Source organism: Parasteatoda tepidariorum, chromosome 1 (assembly GCF_043381705.1).
Source record: "Parasteatoda tepidariorum isolate YZ-2023 chromosome 1, CAS_Ptep_4.0, whole genome shotgun sequence".
NCBI lineage: Eukaryota > Metazoa > Arthropoda > Arachnida > Araneae > Theridiidae > Parasteatoda > Parasteatoda tepidariorum.
Window position 1 is genome coordinate 76,616,566 of NC_092204.1, and position 24,612 is coordinate 76,641,177.

General features: G+C 30.9%; 2 protein-coding genes across 2 annotated transcripts; one reads left to right on the forward strand and one right to left on the reverse strand.

The window, feature by feature from the left end:
• Positions 1-2,921: 2,921 nt before the first annotated feature.
• On the forward strand, positions 2,922-7,249 carry LOC107444404 (uncharacterized). The gene is made up of 2 exons (XM_043051514.2): positions 2,922-3,027; positions 4,971-7,249. Exons 1-2 carry the CDS (start codon positions 2,976-2,978, stop codon positions 7,247-7,249), a joined length of 2,331 nt encoding a protein of 776 aa, XP_042907448.1. The 5' UTR covers positions 2,922-2,975.
• Positions 7,250-11,262: 4,013 nt separating this feature from the next.
• LOC107444403 (uncharacterized) lies at positions 11,263-23,961 on the reverse strand. Its single transcript, XM_016058528.4, has 4 exons — positions 23,834-23,961; positions 21,378-21,484; positions 14,922-15,288; positions 11,263-12,251 (listed from the first exon to the last, which is right to left on the reverse strand). The coding sequence occupies exons 2-4, from the start codon at positions 21,445-21,447 to the stop codon at positions 11,918-11,920; spliced, it is 771 nt and encodes a 256-aa protein (XP_015914014.1). The 5' UTR covers positions 21,448-21,484; positions 23,834-23,961; the 3' UTR covers positions 11,263-11,917.
• Between the last annotated feature and the right edge of the window lie 651 nt (positions 23,962-24,612).

Consider the following 24,612-nt stretch of genomic DNA (forward strand, 5'->3'; position numbering starts at 1 on the left):
CTGAAGAGTTTAAAGTTCCACAAGTATCCCGTACCCAAGTGTTGGATATGCCTCATGAGAATGACGAATCTCAAGGGAATGAGGAACTCAAGGGAATGTTGGATGGAGCCCAAGTGCATTGTGATGAAACAGAAATGTTGGATATGCCTCAAACGTTAGATGAATCAGAAGAGTTGGATAAGCCTCAAGTGTTAATTGAATCAAAAGTATTGGATATGCCTCAAGTGTTTGTTGAATCTAAAAAGCCCCAAGACGTGTTTTTCAATGTGGATTTTTATCTCATTGCACCAAAGGTGGATCAAGAATTTGATAACATCCGAGACTTTTTATACAATTTTTCGGACTCTTTGGATTTACGTACAGTTGTGATACCCTGTTGGAAAAGACAGTATCCATTTAATCCAGGAAAACCCTTGGATCAATAAAAAAAACAAAGGAAACGCATATATAATGTAAATTTCGCATAGTATTGAAAGTATTGTGTTGTATTGTAAATTTGAATGTATTGTATTATAATATAAATAAATAAAACCCTGGGGTTTATTCTTCTTCAATACTGTTTGTCATTCTTTAAGATTTCATTTCTTGTCACACGGCCAAATAGGATGTCATAACATTTTGTGGACAATCAGAATGCCGCACGTCATAATTCTTCATCCTTTTTCGCGTGTAAAAGGGGATTCCCTCCATCACACCATCTAATATGTTTAGTCTCTCTAAGATGGATCAGCTCATGAGAGAACAACTCTCATCATTATAGATTTTACTGACAGAACATAATTCTCGAATGTTTTCTATTCATGGCCCACACTGTCTCAGATGAACATGATAACAGAAGATATGTAAATGTTTTTGTCAATATCATCATTCGAAAAAGTCAATGGCAAAAAGAATGTCGCATCTCCCAAGATTATGAATATAGTCTAGTACCGTGTCAATTTTTGTTGTTGATGAAGGGATTCGAGTCAATCGAAATGCAACTCTCAATTTTTGCCTGCATATTGTCTGACAGAACCCTAAAAACCTTACTATTTACTTTAAATTCACTTCAAATGCTTTTATGTGAACTCAATAACTTACTTCATTTTCACACGAATAATTAAATAAATCAATTTCAAAATTCATAAGTTGTCTTTCACATTTTAAGTTTTACATGGCAGCCGAAGCACCTTCGTTTTGTCAACACGTTCGTTGTTAAAGCGGCTTCCTATATTTCGTGGATAGGGTATCAGTTAGATCTCAGTAAATCAAATAATAAATATATCTAAGATGACATCACTTCATTTACTGGAAATTCATTAATGATCAATCAGTTACAGATGCAACCAATAGGAATACGTTCCTGTTAGGATAAGAATACGAATCGTCTAATTAGGATTAGTGGAAGTGAATATTGAATGATAGTGGAACACTGATCTAGTTGAGCCTCTAACTTGGATATCTGTATTTAAAAAAAGAACCTTTTAGTTGTTAGTAAATTCAGCCCTGAATCTAACTATCTGTGATTTAAATTTTGGTTGATAAAATTATTAAAAAGTGGCAAAAAACTAAACCTTTTTTATACTTCTCTACCATTTTAAATACGTTTTTATTATTTTATGTTTTTGTAAATGTATAAAAAAAAATCGAGTTTTTATTGGTTTACATTTCGAAACGCAATATCGAGAAATTATACTTAATTTATGATGAGAATAGAACACCACCTAATCCGTACTTTGAAAACATCAGCCTTTTTTAAAGCATTCGACGAATATTTCGGATAACTCAAACTGTTAATTTTGGAAAAGTTAAAGTGTTGAATAATATACAACTAAACTTATTTTGGAAAATAAATGTCTAATACCACTTTCCCAAGAAATTCATAAAACTGAGAGGTAAAAAAGAATTTGGCGACAAAAATTAGCGAGAAAACTTCTTTGATAATAAAAAATAAAGAAAAAAAAATACCCTTTANGTAACGAAAGTACAAGTAAAAGTACTAAATTTAAAAAGTAACGAAGTACAAGTAAAAGTACGTACTTTTTACTTGTACCGGCGGTACAAGTAACGAAAGTAAAAGTACTGCCATATATGGACAAAATGCATAAAAAAAAATTTTTTTTTGCATATTCTAAATGTGATTATATTTTTATTCTATGAATTTTCCCATTTTTCGTTGTAAATAATTTTACTATGCAGAATGAAAAATAATATTTCACTTCAGTGTTTTTTATGTAGCGTTTTTAACTTTAAAAATTTCTTTTTTTACTGTCAGTTAAATAATTTTTTAATATTATTTTATCTAGAGGGTATAAATGATTTTAGCGTACTTTAATGGCACAGAAAGAGAAATCGATTAAGCAGTACTAAATGTCAACGACAGCGCATAATCTAGGTTAGTGGTTAAAATTCGTAATAAGTTTTTCAGGTTAATACTTGTGATTTATTTTTGTGTCAAAACTTAAAACCACCCCATCTGGTCTCGTACTTGTACTTTTTACTCTATGACTTGTGCTATATACACGGAAAATATAGTTTATAAAATTCAAAATAACCTTATGATTGGTGTAAAAATATGTGTAAATTAATATATAATTTCTATAATAAAACTTCCTAGAATATTTAGCAGATAGGAAATTTCTAAGATTCCGCTCTGATTTTAGAATCTTATTATTATTTAAAATCAGTTAACCATCCATAATTGTGTAATCCGTGAGGATGTTAGCAAAATGAAAATGGCAGGACAGTCCAAGGATAATGTCATATGACCAAGCTCAAAGTTGTGTTATTTTAATTGTGTTCGATGGGTTCTAAGATCTAATAAAAGTTGGAAACAAAGCTCATCAAAATAATAAATGACGCTAAAAATACTTTCAACTCTTTTAATTAAACGAAATATGCATGATAAAACAAGCAAAAAATGTTTTTTTATTAAAATTTACTTATAATTTTTAGGTTTGTGTACTTGAACTTAATTTTAAATATTGTACAATTAAATGCTAAGCAAAAAGAAACATCAAGAATACAACAGAAAAATGGAAAATATAGGTATGAATTTTTGTTTGTTTCTTCTTTTCTGATATTTTAATGTCTATGATATAAAGGTATTTTTTAATCATCATTCTTAATCGAATGATAAAGTTTCAGTTAGAACACCCTCGTGTAGTAGAAGCACTCGAATCAGTCTTTTACTGCCATATCCCCTTACAGCCGAATTTCGTCGTACTGTTCTAACAGACACGTCCCTCATTGATGCTTGCCGTTATTTCACACAATGTCACTTTTCTGTTAGCATCAAGGGTTCTACGCACATATCGACGTATTCGGTTATTAAGTGCAGGTGGTCGATGGTGGGGAGTCACCACGTTGTCGATGGTGGTAAGTCATGCCCGAAATAAGGTATTCTTGAAACTACAGATCTAAGAGTGCTGAATTTTGTCACAATTTCCGAAATGGAATGTCCCATGCTTCTATCTTCAACTACTATTCCACGTTCATAGTTTGTTAATTTTTGTCTTGCCGTCATATTTACATCAGAAACATTCTCAGATAACTTGAAAACAAATATAATTTCAGGCAGAGCATTACCTATATATATATTTTACACGCGATACTTCTGTCATATGTATATTTGCATATTGCTCTCCCATGACTTATGTCACCACAGTGTATGATATTAAGAAAATTTAAAACAGGATCGAAATGTAGTTTCGGGTGTGACAAAAAGGATTTGTTAGTTTTTCCTCGTAAGCGAGTTTATTAGCTCGTAAGTATTTGCAATTACATTGTCGACGAAAACTTCCTCACAAGATTGAATTAAGCAGAGCAAACTTGCGTTTAAAAAATAAACCTTATACTAATCTAGATATAAGGCATTTTTTACCTTACGACAAGCTTCATGCAATGACTTTTCTCAAGCATGAAAACCGTATGCCAATCTCGATTTGAAGTTGTTTTATTGAAGGTTGTTTTACATGGCTTATGATGAGGGCAACGTGCTTAGAATAGAGCACATTGTCACAGACCGAGTCGTAACGAATCGATCCAGTAGCTATAGTTTCAGAGTAAACGATTAGTGGTATTTAAAAATATTAGTTAACCTCAAAAAGGTTTTAATAAGCTTTTAATAACATTGCATTGTCATCAGTTTCAAAACGGATGCATAAGTCAAAGCGTGCTAGCACAACTAGTCCCAATAGAAATTGTTTTTAATGAGTTTAGCATTGTTTAATTATCCTCACAATGGGATATATACCTTTAATTGTAAATTAAAAATACCTAAACGATACTTCTGTGCCTCATTAAAGGGATTATATGGAGCGGCGGTAGCTCAGGGGATGGATCGTTAACCTCCCAATGAGATGGCCCAGGTTTGAATCTCAGAGGTGACTTGTTGATACGGATTCTGCTTCCGGCTCGCACCGACCACAGTGATGACATAAATTATCCTCATTGGTAGACGGATCATGGGTTATAATTTTCTCACCGTCAGGTTAACCCTGGAGGTTTAGGTTCTTTTCCTCTTCATGTTACGCAAATGCTGGTTAGTTCCATCGAAAAGTCCACCACGAAGGCTAGTTTGTCACAATACTTAAGTCAGGAGTTCCTTTGTCTTCTGGATAGGGATCAAAATTACATGGCCTCGGAGTTGAACATTGATAGTCGTAAACTCGGAATTGTGTCGGATATTCAACGCCAGTTATAAAATAAAATGAATTATATGAAACAGCCACTTGCTCGTTATATACTACCTGTATACCTGAAACAATAATAAGTTCCATTCTAGAGAAAAAATAATTGTATTTCTGCAGGAAAATGTGAATTTTTCTTTTTTGTAAATTTTCTTAAAGGTTGCTTAGTGGATGAACACAATAATACCGCATAAATGGTTCAAATTAAAACTTAAAATTCGAGTAAAGCCTATTTTTTCCAAATTCTAACTTGCTGAGTTATTTCTTCCCTAAACTAAATGTAGAACTTATATCTTTCAGGACATAAACGAAGTGGAGAGATATCCTGTAAGGTACAATGTAAGAAAGTGAAAATAGAGTCTTCAAAAAACGTATGTTATATAGACTATATATCACAACCACCTTCTTTAGAAAGTATAACTCTTACGTCAATATCAATAAGACTGTGGACTGAACCCGATATAAGTGAGGACGTAAAGCAGCACTCTATGCGCTATGGATCTGAAATTATATGCACCGATCCGAGAGAAGCTTATCATAAATTGGAAGAAAGAGTAACTGAGAAATTAGCAGATCTTTGCTTGCCTGATCTACTAAAAATCAAAGTATCTGATGTTATCAGACCCATTGGATTGCAGTTGCTGAAATGTTTCGATTCGAAAGACGATGAATATTGCAAAGTTAAAGATCTTTCTGAAAAGCATTGCACAGTTTATTGGACAGCTGAAGGCATCATCGATAAACGTAGATCACTTGTAGAACTGATCAAAAATGAAAACCAAGAAAACAGTATTTGTCAATTGTATGAGTTAGCGTGTAAATACTGTTTAGAGGAATATGTTTTTTCTTTATGGGAAAATATACCACTCGATAAAAAAATTACATATATTTCAAGCGAAAGAGCAACTTTATACAACCATTATGGTTATGATATGATAGATTATTGGACTGCTTATATAAATGATGAATTACCTAGTCTATTAAGTAAGATTAAGAAGACTGATCATCGTAATATCTATGACTGTAATTTAAGCATTCATCACAACATGGTTACGTTATCAATTTTTGTTTGTAATGAATTTAGTCTCCGATATTTTTGGCACAAATTGACTGCAGAACAGAAAGAAGCTAATATGGAAAATTGGATAGAACAAATTATACAGAAATATAATAGAGTATTAAGTAGAAAATATGAATACCAAAACTATCACGTATTTACTAATATTTTATGTTTTTTGCTATCTCATTTAAAGGATCAAAACCAGGTTTTTCAAACTCATTCTGAAACAATACTGAAAGCTTTATTTTTCGATTGGCCATATCAACGCTTCTTCATATCAACAATCAATTTAATGTTCGACTATCTTGAAGAGGACACATATACTAAAACGATGACATACATTGTTAGAGAAATCAAAGAAGGGAGAAACACTGTGGAATTGTTTAGGAAAATTTGGCGTAGAAGTCCAGTAAGACTTAAAAACGCATGTCTGCCAGTCATTGTAAATGGATGTCACGCCATTCGTAACTTGCTTTCTGTTGAAGACTTGGAAACAATCAATTTAGTACTAACTAGTTTCTCAGCCAATGATAAAAAGGAAGTAATATTTAACTTAATCGGAAGTGAAGAGCTGCGGAAGCTTTTATATCTAAGTAAATTTACTCTGCTTGATTCCTTGGCAAAAAATACTCTTCCATCTGATTGTGATATCAAACGTTTCAGAGAAAGTTTGGAACAGAAATATGGAGATGGACTGTACCATAAATGGATTCTTGGCAAGAATTTTCAAGCAGTAGACAAAATGTTAAAGTGGGTTATTGAAATTCCTGAAGAGATTGAGAGCTTTAAAAAAAATGGACTTAATAAGTTTTCAATATACACATCATTAATATGCTTGGGTGATTTTGGACTTATTGACCGATTTATGAATTGGTGTTTTGAAAGTGTAGATGAAAGTAATAGTTTTAAACAATCATACGTACGTAATTCTACTGCATGTATACAATTATTACAAGGATTAGGTCATTTGGGAGAAAACGGATGGGATTTTTTTGAGGAGTTTTTAAAATACAGCTCATTTTCTACGGAGATAGTTGCAAATTTTAAAAAATTATGTCTGGAACAAATAGCAAGTTTAGTAGATCGTTATTACTTCGAATTTGCTATGCATCTTTTACACTGGTGCTTGGATTCTTCCAAGGAAATCAAAGAATTTAAGAATGAATTGTTCCTGTCCGAGGAAGGAAGTAGAATTATTTTTTATGAAATGGACCGAAAATATCCTAACTGGAACAACGTGAAAAACATTTTGAAATGGTTTTCACCGCTTTCAAGAAAATCAGTCGACTCTTTAAAGCGAGATCTTGAAGATGATGAATTTTCTGAGGATGGATATGGTTATTCTCCTGCTAACAAAAAGAAGTTTTTCCTTCATCTACTTGATAATTTCAAAGCGTGTAACAGTACTTCAGATAGTGATAGCAGTTCTGGCGATGACAGAGAATTTATGGAGATATTGAACGACTCAGTAGGTGATGATGATGATCCCATGCAGCATGAAAGGGCAAATAAACGTTAAAAATCCGTTCGTCCGTTATAAGGTTTTGGGCTTACGTTAAAATTACGTTAATTTCACGTGATGATTTTCACCATTTCNCATGGGATGTTAATGACGATGATGATGAATGCAAAAATGATTCTAGCGTAAATAGTGATCAATTAATTGAATTTGCTGGAGATTTGACCGACATTGACATTAATTGTACAGACACTGAAGATTACCTCAGTACCACTGACGATGAGCAAAATGCCACTGATGGTAATATTAGTAACATGATGTGAAAGTTTTTTTCCGTTTAAAATGTGAAAGGCTTGAAAAATAGACTTCATCAATTTTACAGGTCTTATAGATTTTCATTTTCTAAAGTTATAAAAGAAAATTTGAATAGAATGGTAGTTTTATGAAACTTCATTTCCCACAGGATTTTGGTAAAAACCCAAATTTTTTCTGATATTAAGGTTTGAGAAAAAAATTCTTTTAAACGTTATATTCATTCCACAAGTAACTTAAAAATAGTATTATTAACACTTTGACGTAGACGGGACATCGGTGTACCTTTTATATATTTCTTTCTGACACTCTTAAATACAAACAAAAATTTTTTTGGTGTTTTTTCAATTATAAAAAAAAACAGTCAAAAGGTAACTAAAAAAATCTGTTCGATTATCTGAGCTATATTTGCATTAAAATATAAGTCTAAGAAATTGGGTTAGAAATTTTCCATTCATATTCAAAAACTTATCAATAATTTATTTTGTAGATTAAAGAAATTTCATTGATGAGTAACTGTTTCTTTTATTTCTAGACACCTGCCATTAAGTGCAAATTTAACAAAAAAAATATTGCTTCGTACCTTCAACACAAAAGAAGACAGCGGCAGTTTATGCTGTATATTATAGTCATAAATTATTAAAATGCTAAATATAATATTTTGCACTTATTTTTACGTAAATGAACACAAAATAATGAAAAAAGGTATAAAAAATATGTTTAATAAAAATTCTGCTTAAATATTTAATACTTTCAAGCATGGCTGCTGTTTGACTATAAATTAAACTTATTACTTGCAAAAATTCTTTTTAGAATACGATATTATAAGAATACATTAATAAACACGATTAGTATTAACCAATTTCAATTAACACGTTTAAACTTTCCGGAAAAACCAAGAATTATTATATTAAATATATAGAATTATTATTATAAATATAATTTATTTAATGTGTTATTGGTGTGGTAAAGTCCCTTAATACCACAGGGAGAATATTTCCTTACAATTAAATTTGTACTGGCTCAGTGTGTAGGAAAAGGAAATCCGTCTGCATGATCTTCATTAAACTATAAAATATTTTTTTAATCAATGAGGAATTGTTAAAAATTTAAAAACTTTTTTCGGCTATTCAATGTTTATTCTTTGAACTTTAAATCTAGTAAGTTAATATTTAATATTATGAGTTTGCCTTTTGGGCGACTGAGTTCAATATGTATTGTTTGTCCGATGCAGTATTATACGTATCTGCATGTTGAGTAAATAACAAAAACTAGTGTTTGTTAAAAAAAAAAAAAAAAATTCCACCATCTGTNAAAAGATTGAATAAATAAGATTAACAATCATTAGAGTTGTGTATGATCTTCAAATGCAACTCAACTCAAAACTGTCGACTAAATTTTTATTGTTTTGTTATATTGAGCAGGGCTCGAAAAAACTCAGAAATTTTACCCGTCCCCGAGGACGGCTTGTCCAACAATTCACCCGTCCTCCGTTGAAACTAACCCGTCGCTTTTAAATAAATAAAAATATAATTTTCTCCTATTTATTACAAACATTTATATAAATTGCACAATGAATTAGTCGTTACTAGGATTACATTATACCGTAATAAAAGAAATACTAGGATACTAATAGTAACCAAGCATTTCTTTTATGAAATAATTTAAATGACAAGGGTCAAGTTATCTGGAATGTCAAGTTATCCGAGGGTACTGCGTTTTTTAAATGAATCAATAATGACGTTTGCCAGTTCCACAATCAAGCCAATGATTTACAGAGGTTTCTGAACAGAAATCTGAAAGGGGTTTTCCATTTAGGTAGATGTTCATAATTGCTTTTAAAGCTTCTTATTTAAGACCAGTACGTATTGTGTTTTTTTGTAAGTTTATTGCTGCAAAGCCCCTTTCAACCGCTGCAGTACTCCCAGACAGAGAAAACATCAATATATGCGCAGTATGTTGCTGTATTGTGGGTCATTTTGCTGCCTTGTAACTTGCAAGACTCTTGTAAAATAACAAAAATTGAAAACGTATCACGAACATTAACGGGAAAATGGCCGTCCGCGCGGACGTCGGATTCTAGAAATTCGTTGTCCGCGGAGAATTTTTGACCGTCGAGGACGGGCGGACAGGCTGTTTTTCGAGCCCTGATATTGAGCATTTGCGAACATCAAATTATTTAAATTTATCAATTTTATTCCGAATGGCATATTATAGTTAACTGTATGAACAATTATGTAATTTCTATGAATGATATTAATTAAGTTTTATAAAAATTTTCGACCAAGGTAGCAATTTGGTACTACAAATATCTCTGTTTGTGCAATAAATTTTCTCGTTGAATCGGTATTTAATTCGTAGCTTTCAATTTTTTTAACTTTCACAATAATAATTCGTGAGAAGCAAGGTTTTATACAATAGTAATTGTAATTTACAAATCTTGCCAAAATATCACCGACACCCTGTCAGTCAGAGAAATATTTTAAATATGGTATATGATCGTCTCTAGCAGCTACACAACTCTCGCACCGGTGTTTCATATTGCTTGCAAGGGTCCTTAATAATCCCTGAAACAACAAAATCCATTCTTGCACCGAGCCACTCTTGACCGTCACATACATGTTCGATGGGATTAATGTCAGGAGACATTGCAGACCATTCCGATTGTTGAATATCCTTCTATTGGAGGTATTCGTCCACCTCATTAAGTCCGTTATCATTAAGATAAAATTTTGTCCTCATGCTTCACGGAAAAGTTTCATATGGGTTTCAAAGGTTTTGTCTCCGTAACACTGTCCTATCAGAGTACCTCTATCGTTCACATAAAGGTCGGTATGCCCGTGCACCACGATCACTGTCAAGACCATCAGATCACCTCGACCATAGTCAGTTTTTTTAAAACAATGTTAGAGGGTCGATATCGACTTCCTGGTTCTCTCCAGATGAGAACGCGTCTTAAGTAGCTGTTTAGACTAAAAATCATAACTCATCATTGAAGAGAATCGGCCCCCAATTTTTCTTTATCAAAGACAGGTATTCTCAGATCATTATTTTGGTCGTGGCTCACAACCAAGGGATGCACACCACAGAACTCCTGGTATACAGGCAACCTGTATCAAGTCTCTGGACAACAGTTATTTCTGAAATGAGGCAGTTACGATGTGAGATGAGACAGTTACGTCTCTGTAACTAACTTATGCCTCTTGGTCAGAAGTCTTAAAAAAAAGTCTGAAGCAGGTGTTCTGGCCTTTTTGCGGCCCTGACCAGGTTAGCGGACCCCTGTGTCTCTCAGTGCACTGACTCTACAGAGTGGACACCCATTTTTTTAGAACACCGAAGTTTCTGTAACAGGTAGCCTGTGAGTGGCCCACCTCGAGTCTCTAGTCGAGGACAACTGGATATATTAACGATGGGCAAGCTAAGAAAAATTCGAAAAGAAAGAAAACAATTGGGATAAACTACATTTCAAAATGTCTCTACGCTACTATCTTCGGTGAGCAAACGAGGTACCTCTACACAAACGATCACAGCGCTACTAATGACGTCACAGGGGACTACTTGACAGAGGTGCCCGCGCTTTGTTTTCGTCAGTGTTGTTTAATGACCAAAGAAATTGTAACGTAGCCAAAATAATGCAATAAAAATATGCAAAACAATAGTATGCATTTTCTTTTTTAATTTTGAAGTTAGATAGAATGAATTAGAAATGTTAGTTTATCAGAATTAAATGAAATGAGCTATATTTAATTGTACACAACACAAAGCATAAAAAAGGTTTATTACATGTTACTAGACTACATAATTAAAAATATGTATATGATACTTGCTATAAAAAGGAGTATGATGTATGATGATCATAATAATGGTAGCATATAATATTTAAGGTTGTCAGTGATGACCATACTTAGCATATATTGTTAAAATCCTTGTTTAAAAAAAGTATGCATCCTATACAGTTGTATATGTACTGTAAACTATCTATCTATGTCTGGGATATAGTCTGCAGAAGGTCAGAAGTTGACTGTATACCCGCGTGGCATACACCGGTACAAGTAATGTAGATGCACAAATGACAAGTTTGTATCCTTGCATGTTGGGGTGTCAAGAATCATATATGGTTGTAAAGCATCAACAAGTTGCAAATTAGCATTAATGCAGAAAAACGACAAATGCGAATCGCTGCCGTGGAAGGAGGGATCGAAAACATATAAATCTGCTTATGTTGCCAGAAGAAACAGGATTAGAAACGTGCTTCATTAAGCAATTAAAAAGGTTTTATCCCGCCTTTCTCACTAGTAATTCAAAGATTTCAATGTTATTATTTTTTATTTTGATTCCAATATTACTTAAGGCTCGTGTATATACCATTTTTTAACTTTACCTTTAAAAAGAGCTCTTATAGTAACTGCAGCAATGTTATAATGAATTGTTCATTCTTTTAAAAAAATACTTTGATTTCCGAGTATTATTCTTTCTTCGGGATTTAAGTAAGTTGAGGATCTTAACGCTGCTTGCTCGTCTCTGGTGAAATGTAGGTCTGTGAAAATTTCTCTTGGCATCTTGTATTGCGTTGTTATAGGTCAACGCCATTTTATCTTCAATGATCTGCTTCAGAACAAAACCCATAGTTTTGTTAAATAATTCATCGGGAATCTTTTCTAGCATCTTCAGAGGCTGTCCTTCGAACCACCAAGAGTAGATGTCGAATGATGTAATGTTTACTCTGTCAATTGATGGCCCACCACCATTGCTGAAACGACAAAATTTGCTTAGATATGTGTTATTTCTAAAGAAGTATACAAATCATTGAAAATAGTTTTGACATTTGATTTTAGCTAATTGAGAAAAAAAAGAGATTATCAGGATATCAATGAAAATACGCCATTACTCTGCACTGAATATGCTGTACTTTTATACACATACACCGAGATGAAAGTACTATAGGCAAAAGTACCAGAAGATGGGGAAATCTACTCTTCTTTCTTTATCTATGAGAACACCAAAAAGCTTCGACCGAATTGAATAAGTAATTATTTTTGTAAAATTAACAACGAAATATGGTTTTAAAATATGTGATACAACTTGATTAATGCGATAAAATTTGGCAATTTTTTTATCTTGATATGTTAGAGATTTTATTTTGTATCACAAGACAAAATTAATAACAAATTATATTACCCAACAATAATCGTCCGGAAAACAAAATGTGATGGTAAAAGGAGAGAAAACATAATTTAATGGGGGATGATCCTCCACAATGCCGGAGTCTCACTTTTAATAAATCCTGTTTAATAGTACAAAGTGAAATTTCTGAAAAACTCTTGATCGTTTTGAACTTTCTTTTAAAGAATAGAAAAATTAATTTTTGATTTATTGTTTAATTTTGCAATTTTTTTTTTCATTTTAAATTTCTGCTCAATTGTTCCATTTCTGTTTCAATTTTTTGGTGCTCCTCAGACAGTTGTATTGATAAATTTTGATTTGACTGCATTAATGCAATATTAGAAAGCACTCCCTTTTTGTGGATATAATCGTGTGAGCTGATGAAGAGATTATTTTTATCTTTTCTTTATTTTGATTTACGGCTTTATATATATATATATATANTACACCCAGGAAAATATTTATTCAAATGCAAAAATAATCATGTATGTAGCTCTATTTTATTTCATTTCTTTTTGTATTTTGTTAATATAATTTAGCATGTGCGTATCAGAAATTTTCTCGAAGAAATTATCCGATTTAACTTTTTGAAACCACTCACTCATTTTGGACGAAAATATTTACACACACATTTGTAAATTTTAAATGTAAATATCTATTGTCTGGTGGTTGTAGCAGACAAATCTCAATTTTCTCATTGAATATTTTGTGTGCTACTATGTAAGTTTTAATACCAACCTTTTTAAAGTTTTACATCTTCGCAATTAGATATCTGTTGCACATTATTTGTTTAATGCATAGGTGCACATTAAAGTTATTGTAGCCCGAATTTTTATTATTTATTTAATATTTTTAAAAGTATTATTAATAACAATTAAATATTTTTAAAAATCTACTTCATATTTTAATTTGTAATTCAATACTTTTGTTTTGTACAACTCATTAAAAATCCGACAGTAATATTTAATGTTCTGTCAAACATAAAAAAGCCCTTCATAAAATTTTGATAAAGTTGTGGCGCGCCATTTGATTTGTGTTTTTAATTGTGGCCCTCGGCCTCATGTAAGTTGGAAACCCCTGATATATACAATCGACTGCAAAGCATTTTATTTAGTTTAAAATTTAAGAACTGAAATAAAGTGAGTAATCCATACTATCCTTGTGGTATCTAGATATAAATGTTTTTCTTAATGCACTTTTATCGTTTTTAATGGGTGAATAGTTTCTGAGTAGAGAAATTCAAAAGAAGTCAAAATTTTAACTTTTTGTTGTAATTTGTTATTTAAAATTACATAATTTCAAATGATTTAAAATTTTCTTTACATTACAATAAATTTTTAAAATTATTGTTAAATATTAGATGAAAAACGAGTTTTAATACTATGTAAGAAGCGTCTTAGGCGCATTAACATACTATCATCGATACATATTAATTTCTATATTTAAAGTAAATCCCATCAACCATTTAAATTGCATCTTAAAATGTGAACTGAAGCACTGTTTGGCACTGTACTGTTGGCACTAAGCTAGAATTTCATAAAGTGTGGGTCGCATGTCCTTCAGAAGGAGTCACCAAATCTGTTTTGATATTTTTGTCAGTCACTTCAGTTTTACAAGCATCGAATATTTATTTTTGTTTAGGAATCGCAAAAGTATTTCGATTTCTAAGGTTTTCATTTAGTACATTTTTTGTATGAGAAAACATTTTGGCCTTAAATCACAGTGATTTAAAGTGTGGATCAAATCTAAATAAGTGCTCTGTCTACCTTTGGTGACTATTTTGCCAATATTTGATAATTTAATTAAAAATAAACGCACCTTTCCCATTGATACATCAAAAACACAAGTTTTTCACATGAATGCTTTTTGATGGCTACATGTCATTTGAATACGTAGGGATTTTTTTATGTTGAAGATGGAACTTAAGGGTAGTTTTTTCACAAACAGTCTAAGATAAAATTGTGCATTGAACAAGCGTTATGAAAATTTTTACATAATGTTATCCATTACATAATGTTATGATATTTTTACATAATGTAAAGATATCATATCTGTGCATTCGATTTTACATGTAAAGGAACCACAGATATTGTTATTGATATATAAGCAAACAAATGCGCAGATTTACTGCAGGAACTAGAATGCTGAAAAAGAAAGTGTGTTTGTTTTTATTTTCCATAAATTTACAGCTTTAAAGAAACTCTGCTCTAAGCAAATCAATTTAAGTTACTCTTTAAGTAATTTAACTATTACTTACGTATCGTTGATGAAATAAACCTCGTAGAAAACTTGGGCACTTATATCCATACTTCCATTTATGGTGTAGCTAGTGAAAGGAGACCAGTGGATTGTCCAGTTATATTGAATGTCCAGCGGGACGTCATCATGAAAAATAGCATATATATCATCACTTTTTCTGGTTAAAGGACAAATGCATTCAGAATCCATGGTATCATCATAATAGTACTTCAGAATCCCACCATGGAAGGAGGCATATAAATCAAAGTCTGGCATTGGAATTGAGTCTGCCATTTTGCTTTCTATTGCATCATAGAGGTCTATAACTTGATTTCTGGGATCCGTTTGATTATCGTAATAATAACATTCGTTATCTGAGCAGTCACCTGAAATTTAAAAAAAAGACCCTATAGTAAATTTATTGAATGTATTGCTTTGATAAAACAATATTGGTTCGTTCTCACCTTTTGTTTGAATTATATTATTTCATAATTTAGGTGTTATGCAATTAAATACCTCAAATACTGGTAATAGAGTCTAATTAAGGTTTAGGGAGGCTTTTCAAAATAACAAACCGGGATTTAAAGGAATTTATTTAGGGTTGTCTTGGATGACCATACATGACAAAAATTCTGTGGCGGGTTTTCGCATAAAAAGATAATAAAAAAAAAAGATACAAAAAAGAAGAAATTTAAATACTGATGTTTAAACAAGTGTGGTACTGCTTCCGATGCTGTATTTTACGATGAACTAAATAAGTACAAACACGAGTTGGTAGAACCAATAGCTGAAAAAGTTATAAGAGTTTTACGTTAGAAAAACGTTTGATTTCTACCTATTTACACATTTGAGAATGCTAATTTAGACAATAAAATATTATTTATAAAGTATATTATTTATAAAGTATATTATAAGCCTTAATAGGACTTTATTTTAGATCTGGCAAACAGTTAAATGAGCTTTTCAACCACCATTGAATTTTATAGTAAATTAATTTGCGATGGCGTGAAATCTTCTTCAAGTGGAAAGTGTTGTAGCAAGAAGTGAATTTTATATATGTTAAACACTATTATATTGTTAAATACTATTATATTATTAAATACTATTCGAATAATCGTACACAAAAATTGATGGTGGTTAGGAATATGTTATCAGTATGTTTCTTATACCTTGCAACATTTCGATTAATATTACATAGTATAAATCAGGGATGGCGAACCAATGGCACGCGTGCCATTTATGGCACGTGACACAATATTTTGGGCACGCCACCAATCATAATTGTTATTGCTCTATGAATTGTTATTACCCAAATGTCACACACTATGAAGCATATGTAACAATTAAATTAAAATTCACAAAAACCAAACAAAATAATAAACAACTAGGAGGCTCAGCCCCCTGCTCGCTAACGCTCGCCAACCCCCGAGAATTGCTACGCAATCCCATGTGGTTCACGCCGTGAACCATGGCTCGCTGCGCTCGCTCGCCAATGAGCACAGTGTTCTAGCACAAAGACATAATATATTATCATCAAATACATAGTATTTTATCATCAAAGACATAGTATTGTACTTATGTAGATGAATTCTACCAATGTTCTTATTGGCTTTTAAAAAAGTATATTAGCTATTTAGATTGTACAGTCAGCAAAAAAAAAAAAGATATCACCCTGAATAACTTTTGTTATAATGATCGGATTTTCAATATCTAAACNTTTTTAAAAGCCAATAAGAACATTGGTAGAATTCTTCTACATAAGTACAATACTATGTCTTTGATGATAAAATACTATGTCTTTGATGATAATATATTATGTCTTTGTGCTAGAACATTGTGTTCATTGGCGAGCGAGCGCAGCGAGCCATGGTTCACGGCGTGAACCACATAGGATTGCGTAGCAATTCTCGGGGGTTGGCGAGCGTTAGCGAGCCTCCTAGTACTATTATATTATTAAATACTATTCGAATAATCGTAAACAAAAATTGATGGTGGTTAGGAAGATGTTATCAGTATGTTTTTTATACCTTGCAACATTTCGATTAATATTACATAGTATATAAATGATATTGAGCACATATACAGAAAAGATGTAAAACATCGATCAAAGTGGACATAGCAGATAATATCGACGTGTTCTTATCTTAATATGATTTTCTAAGTTTCCATCAGATGAAAAAAAAAACTAAAAAAAAACTCAAGTATCATTAATTAATTTATTAAAATTTTAACTGCAAATCACAAGATGCAATGTTAAGTAAGCTATCGGTGATGCAGATTGTTTAATTGCATCTGAAGTAATTAAAATAGTAGGGTAAACTAATCAGAGTAGGAACACTTAAAATTAGCTTGCCTTTAAAAAAATCATAAAAATTTCAAAATTTGTAATTTTAGCTAAATGGCAGTGCCAATATATTTGTTATTAAATACCGAATCATGTAAAAAAAAATTGGAGAACTTACATAATATTGGTTTAAGCTTTTGGTGATCCAAATAATAAGTAGTAAGATGACCAAGTGAAGGAACAGCTCTTACCAGTGAATGAACACTAAATTTTCCAGTGAAAAAACACTTAAGTTTGAGAATTTTTTATGCTCTTTAGGAATTCATAGGCCATACAAATGTCTAAAAACAAGGTTTTCTTTCTTGGAATTATAACATCTAACCACAGTTAACGTGAAAAATTTTGCTTTTTTTTCAATCATGAAATGAAAAGCAAAATGGGGTTCAATACAAAATAAAATAATATTTTTAATTTTCTTTCTCACACTTTAATAATCGAGTCTAAATCATGAATGTTTATCATTGTGTAATCCGATGATATTTTATTACTATTATTTTATCGCGTTTTGTTTAATCTTTTCCCCCATAATTTTGAAGCTTTTTTTCATCCTTTTAAATATTTTTTTTTCTTTTCATCATACTTTCTTGCTTTAACTTTTTTTCAGCTCTTTCAGTCTCTTAAAATTTTCTTCCTTTTTCTGAAGTTAATGTAAAAGGTAATTTATTTCTTTTTATTTTGATTTGATCTTCCACTTTTATTCCTATATTTGGCCAATGTAAATGTATATTCGAAATTTTTTCTGATTTTTTAGTACTATTTCTAGAATTTCTCACTGGATAGTTGATGGGAAAAAGGTGTTTTGAAGTTTGAGGAAAATCCATCTCTCATTCACTTATATCTAGTTGGTCTTCAGTACTTACCACTTTCTGACTTTGATTACTAATGGAACGAATTGTTTTTGCAACTTACAACGCCTCAAGAGCACTTATCTCAAAATCAGATTTCAATTCAGCTGCAGTGCCAAAGTCTGACTTAACCAAATGTACTATAATTTTTGGCAAGTTGAGTCGCCAGATATTTCTATACACTAAATATTATTTCAATAAATATGACTTTTAAGATTAAAATGAATAAAGATTTTTCTTTTTACTGATATACTAGAGCTCAGGGGACAGAGCGCTCACCTCCCAATGGTTATTGTCTAGGGTGTAAAATTTATGGTGACCCAGGTTTTCTCTTAGGTTAGATATACTGTTGTTTAACAGACCTTGTTCCCAGGGCAAGGATAACCTCGTTGGCAGGGCACTGGGCTCATGTTCAAGAGGTTGAGGGTTCGATCCCAGCCGTCAGAAGACTCCCCGTGCAGTAAATGGTTACTGATACACGCTCAATCGGTCGAGTCACAAAGTCCTCCATGCACCCATAACAAATCATACCTCTTTGGGTACCAGGAGTTTCCTAGTCTTTTGGATTGATTCATAATTACAAGGATACGGAGTCGGATATTAGTAGTCGTAAACCCAAAATTGAGTCGGATGGCACAGTGGGCCAGCAACCAAGGTTTCGTGGTCAAAATTAGTATTTTGATAAAGTTTGTTTCAAAATTTGGGATTTTTTATTTAGAGGTTTTTATATGCTGGTAAATTGAATTGATAGTTGAATTTTTGAAATACACTAAAAGTACCCAAGAAAACAAAATGGCGGCTGAAATATGGCGAGCAAAAATAAAAAAAAATAATATAGTACGTTTAAATAATTAAATATACAAAACGTTTAAATAATTAAATATAGCATGAAATATTAATAATTTTCGTAATTTTATATTAAAAATGAAAAGCAAATTATATTTCCGAAGTAATATTACAAAATAATGCGAATTAATTATAAAATACCGCGAAAACATGAAACAAAAACATAATTTATGTTTTTCGGTATATTTAGTCCACCTTTGCAATATGGGCAAAATGGGGCAGGTTTTTTCGAAACAAGAAACAAAGAAGACAAAAAAAAAGCTTAGCTAATTACCTCGTGGAACTTTTCGGAGATAAGTTTTGAAAGTGATTCAAACATTGTAAAATGTCAAATGATAAGATATAAACTATAAGTTTGTCAAGTGTATTAACTAATCCAACAANAATTATATTTCCGAAGTAATATTACAAAATAATGCGAATTAATTACAAAATAACGCGAAAACATGAAACAAAAATATAATTTATGTTTTTCGGTATATTTAGTCCACCTTTGCAATATGGGCAAAATGGGGCAGATTTTTTCGAAAAGAGAAACATCCAAGAAGACAACAAAGAAAAGCTAATTAAGTTTAGTTAATTACCTCGTGGAACTTTTTGGAACTAAGTTTCGAAAGTCATTCAAACATTGTAAAATGTCAAATGATAAGATATAAACTATAAGTTTGTCAAGAGTATTAACTAATCCAACAAATTGAAAAATTGTACCATAGTTTCAGACTAATTACTCTGATAAAAATGTAACAGTAAGGTGAAATTCCTATATATATTTCTGAAATAAAAATTTATAAGTTACATTAAAAAAAATTTTTTAAACATATTTTTTATTACATTGTACTCCCGTCAGTCCAAAAAGTAAATTATAATGTTTGGAATGATTATGAATTCTTAATTTGGGCACTATTAAAACTACCTAGATTTATTTTAGTTGAAAATTTAATTTTTGACTTTTGGCCAAAGATCATGATCTTCTGGCCCACAGTGGATGGTTATAAAATATAAAACTTTATTCCCAAATCCAAAGATCCAAATCCAAGGTTCTTTTAATGTGTACGAGTACAGAAACCAATTTAAACTTAATAACACCGTCAAGAGAAATTAAATTTTTTATCTCATATTATTGTTCGTTTTCTTGTTTGCTTTCTCGTATGTACTTAAATACACTATTATTTTCTTACCCTTTGCAAAGCATCGCATGAAAAAAAATTTAGTTGAAATTCCATATGCCATTAAAACAGAAAATATATAACGCTAATACAAGCTATACAAATGCAGGCAACAGTGCTAATACAAGCTACAGTCATACACCGCCAAAACCAGGGATTTAGTGAACAGTCCGTAATAGTGAGATTTTTTACTGGTTCCTTCTGAGCTCCCACCATTTAAGTAAACGTTATTTTATACTTTTATTTCATACATTTACAGTAGGAAGCTTAAAATTAGTAGTTTGAGTATTTTTTATTACATTTCTCCAACTTTGAATTTGCATAAGTTGGAGATTTAATTTTATAACTGTCGTTGAACAGCCGACCCCATGTTAAGAGTTTGCGACTGCTAATGTTCAACTTCATATCCTCGTAATTTTGAACCCAACATAGAACACAATTCCTAGATGACTACGTGAAGGGCTTTCTGATGAAACTAACTCGCATTTGCCTCCCACGGTTAACTTTACGTCACGGGGACTAACCCATGATCAGTCTACCACTGAACGTATTTTACGTCAGCAATGTGGTTGGTGCGAGCCGGATGCGGAATCTGTATCAACCTACTATCGCTGGGATTCGAACCCAGATCAACACATTGGGAGGCGAGCGCTCTATTCCCTGAGCCACCGTGGCTCAAGAAGTTGACGATTGTAAATTACTGCATTTTATTCATTTCGTCATATCTTACTCTTGCATGTTATTAGTTTTTACATTAGAGTGAACAAGTTGTTAAGCACCACATTCCTTTTTTTACCCTTAAATTACGCTTACTTTTATCTCGAAAGTGAAATCGGCATTAAATATTTTGAATTTTTTCTTTCATTTAATCAAATTGATGACCAGAAGATACTGGGTTCCTTACAAATTAATAATACGAAAGTTGACAGACCCAGCTTTAATTCGAATTGTAGTCAATCGCAAATCACTTATTTCTACCCTTAAACGAAAAAATAAAGTAATTTTCTTTTGCATTAATGTTTGATTTATAATCTATTTAATCATTTATAAGCAAGTTATGTAATATCGTAATCACAATATCCAACAATACTATTAATGCTAAAAAAATAATTAGTCAAAGAATTTGGATACAGCGAACCATTCGATTTTAGTGAACTTATGACTATGTCTACAGGAAGTTCACTATAATGGGGTTCAACTTATTCATAAATAATTTACAAATGCTTAGAAAAAATGTTTTTTTTTTCTTCTCCAAAATATTTTCTTTTACTTACGATAATTGGGGTTTAGTGCAAGGGAATCATGCACAACCAAAAAGGCCATAAGTGTCACAATAACAATCATCTTTCTTTGATTTGGAATATCTATTTATTTCAAACACCTGAAAAAAAAATGCATTTAAAACTGAGAGGAAAAATGAAAATTAACAAATAACAGATTTGTCATTTTTATTCATAAAATGTTTCATCGTGATGCATTGGAATTCAATCTTAATTTAAGGAACCTAATAAAATCATTAAAAAAAAACTGCACTCTATTTCTGCATTACGTTTGTTCCTTCTAACCTAGTTCATTTAATAAAATTTTTGGTGGAAAAAAAGGTCGCTGAAATAAAAAACATTGGAAGAAAATCCAGATAAAGGGAACCAAGAAAAAGACTCTCCCTTCACAGAAAAAAGGCACTGGAAAAACACCGAAAAAAAGCACCGCATTCATTTTTATATAAATATTAATGTTCGATTCGATTCCGGCCGTTTAATCTAAATTTAATGTAATCAAATTATTCGAACATAATGAGATACATGCAACTGGTGTATCTCGATCCTCATTGCTTGTTGAAACGTGGCATTTATTTACGTCAGCAACTGTTCTTTCTATTCTATTTCAATTTATCAAACCCTGTCAAGTATCGATTCTCTTACGTTACACATTCTACATTCTTTCACAAATATTTCAATTCTTTCACTATATTTTTCTTACTTAACACAAAGGGACATACAAAGCCATGTAGAGCATTAACAAACTAATTATGCATCGTAGTTGCCAGGCATACAAAACAAAACTATATTACTGTTTTAATATAATATATGTAAAAAAAATAAATAATATATCCATAAAAAGATGTAGCTGGGAAAAGATGTAGTAAAAGATGTAGCTGAGAAAGAATTATATTTTAGAAATTTCGATGTCCGCTACGGAGCTGTGTTTAGCTAGCTCAGAACTTAGCTCAAATTTTACACGTCATTTTGCTTATGAACGATCAGCTGGCTCTGACGTTATAGGTCAAGTGTGGGTATTCGTGATCTTCTTCTTCTTCTTGAAGTGAAATTACCCAATTAAATATTTCGAAAAATAATCTAATCTATAAGGATTTATTTAAAGTTTGTTGAAAGTAATCTTCCCAACTTCATTTTCTTTAACAAATTGATTAGGGTTTTTTAGCTCTAAAGCTGTTCTTAATCTCACTAATAACAGTTATTTTATTTTATTGTGATTCAAAACAAACATAATTCTTTTTTAACGAGTTATTTTTTTATAAATTTTTTAAAACATTTAATGATTTTTATCGATGTTTTTAACACGTCAGACGATTAACCCTCTGAAAGATTACTGTTAGATTATAATTTATTTAAAACGATATTATTATATAATTGTATTTACAATTAAAAATAAGTATTAAAAGTTAAGTATATATAAAAAGTGATGTTATGTCTAAAAAAGGAAATATTTCATCTTTTTTGAAAATATTCATAATTTATCGCAAAATTAACCGCAATAGAGTACATTGTTAATGTAGTTTACTAATAATAGTCAGTATCTTAGTAGGCTTTGATTGTTAATAACTCAGGGCATTTTTTGTATTTGCATGGGGTGATATCATCATATTAATGGGTGATATTTTTCCAATCAATTTTATTATTATCAATTCACATCGTTACAATGAATATAACAAATTGGAGAACACATTTAAAACCAGCAGTTTTGTTGCACGGGAATTTTTAATATTTTGATTGATAAATTAAGGTTGATAATGCTACAGAGATATACAGACATAAGTGAAAAATATAGAAAAATAATTTTAAAAAAAAGTTCAGTGAACTTTAAAATAATTCTCGCATATTATACGTGTATTAATTGAATATGTATTAATAGAGTTTTTTTCCAAAAAAAATACCTTATTACTTTCAAATAGATATTTAATAAATTTGATTGGGTTGTTGAGGTTGAACTCAACAACCCAAATTAATTTGGGTGTTTAATAAATTGTTAAAGCAAGCATCGCATAACCGTTTTTTAGTAAAGTTAATTAATCAATTAATTAATAATTTCATTATTTATCCTCTATGGTATTTTTTTCAGTATTATTTTTGCTGTGATTTTTATCAAAATTAAATTTATCTTCTGAAAATGAGGTCTTACAAGATATTATTCACAATGAAATAATTGAGAGATTCTCCATTGCGTTTAGACGTGACTAAAAAATTGCGGTTTTAAATATTTCAGGTATTTTAATTTTTTGCTGAACAGAAGGGGAGAGGGATGCCTCTATCAGCCAGAGGGTGTTGGTCACTTCTGCTTTAATAAACTTACAATAAATAAAATTGAAACTTCAAAATGATAAGCGAGACTCATGTCATCCCTAGTTTGTTGAAACTTAATAATAAAAAATTGTTCCAATTTGAAATAAAAAAATTTTTTTTTGCTAATTCAAAACAATATAAAAACTTACCTCTTGCAGTTAAGTTGATATTCACTAAACAGTTGAAAATGTGAGAGATTATTGTAATTATCATCACAAAGTGAGACCATATATATATAAAAGGGAAAGTGGGAAAGTTCGGCAACCCTATAAGTTGAGAGGGAGATGAAAGGTCAGATAGATTTTGTATTATTGTTTTACTGATCTAAGAATAACTGAAAGATAAAATGAATAATACCAAGAAACAGAAAAGAAAAGATATACTTTTAAGACTTCTTTCGCTTCAAAAATTATGTAGATAATATTAAAAATCGAAATTTTTATACAATCTGTATAATTTTTGAAGCGAATAAAATTTTTTAATCATCAAGTATAACTCAAAGGTTAATTTAGATTATGTTTTTAAACAAATTATTTTATTCTTGATTCTCAAAGGTTAATTTATTTTATGTTTTTTCTTTAAATTTATGTTTCCTTTTATGTTTTTATAAATTTTAAATATATAAAATAAGAAGTTATTTTAAATTTAATCAACTCAAATATATAAACCCATGATGGTAACTGATTTTCAGCTGCTCTAAATTTTTGTGGCCCTGGACAATTGCCTAGTTGGTCAAACCACAAAGCACATATCTGTTTATGGGTAACTATTTAATAAATGTCATTAAAAGCAAACTGCTGAATCAAAATGCTTTATTTTTATTTATTATTTAAATTTCATATAGTATTTAATTTTTATTTTATTTGAAATAATGATATTTTATGACTTATTATTTCAACATAACTTCCATAGTAATATTTGCTAAAAA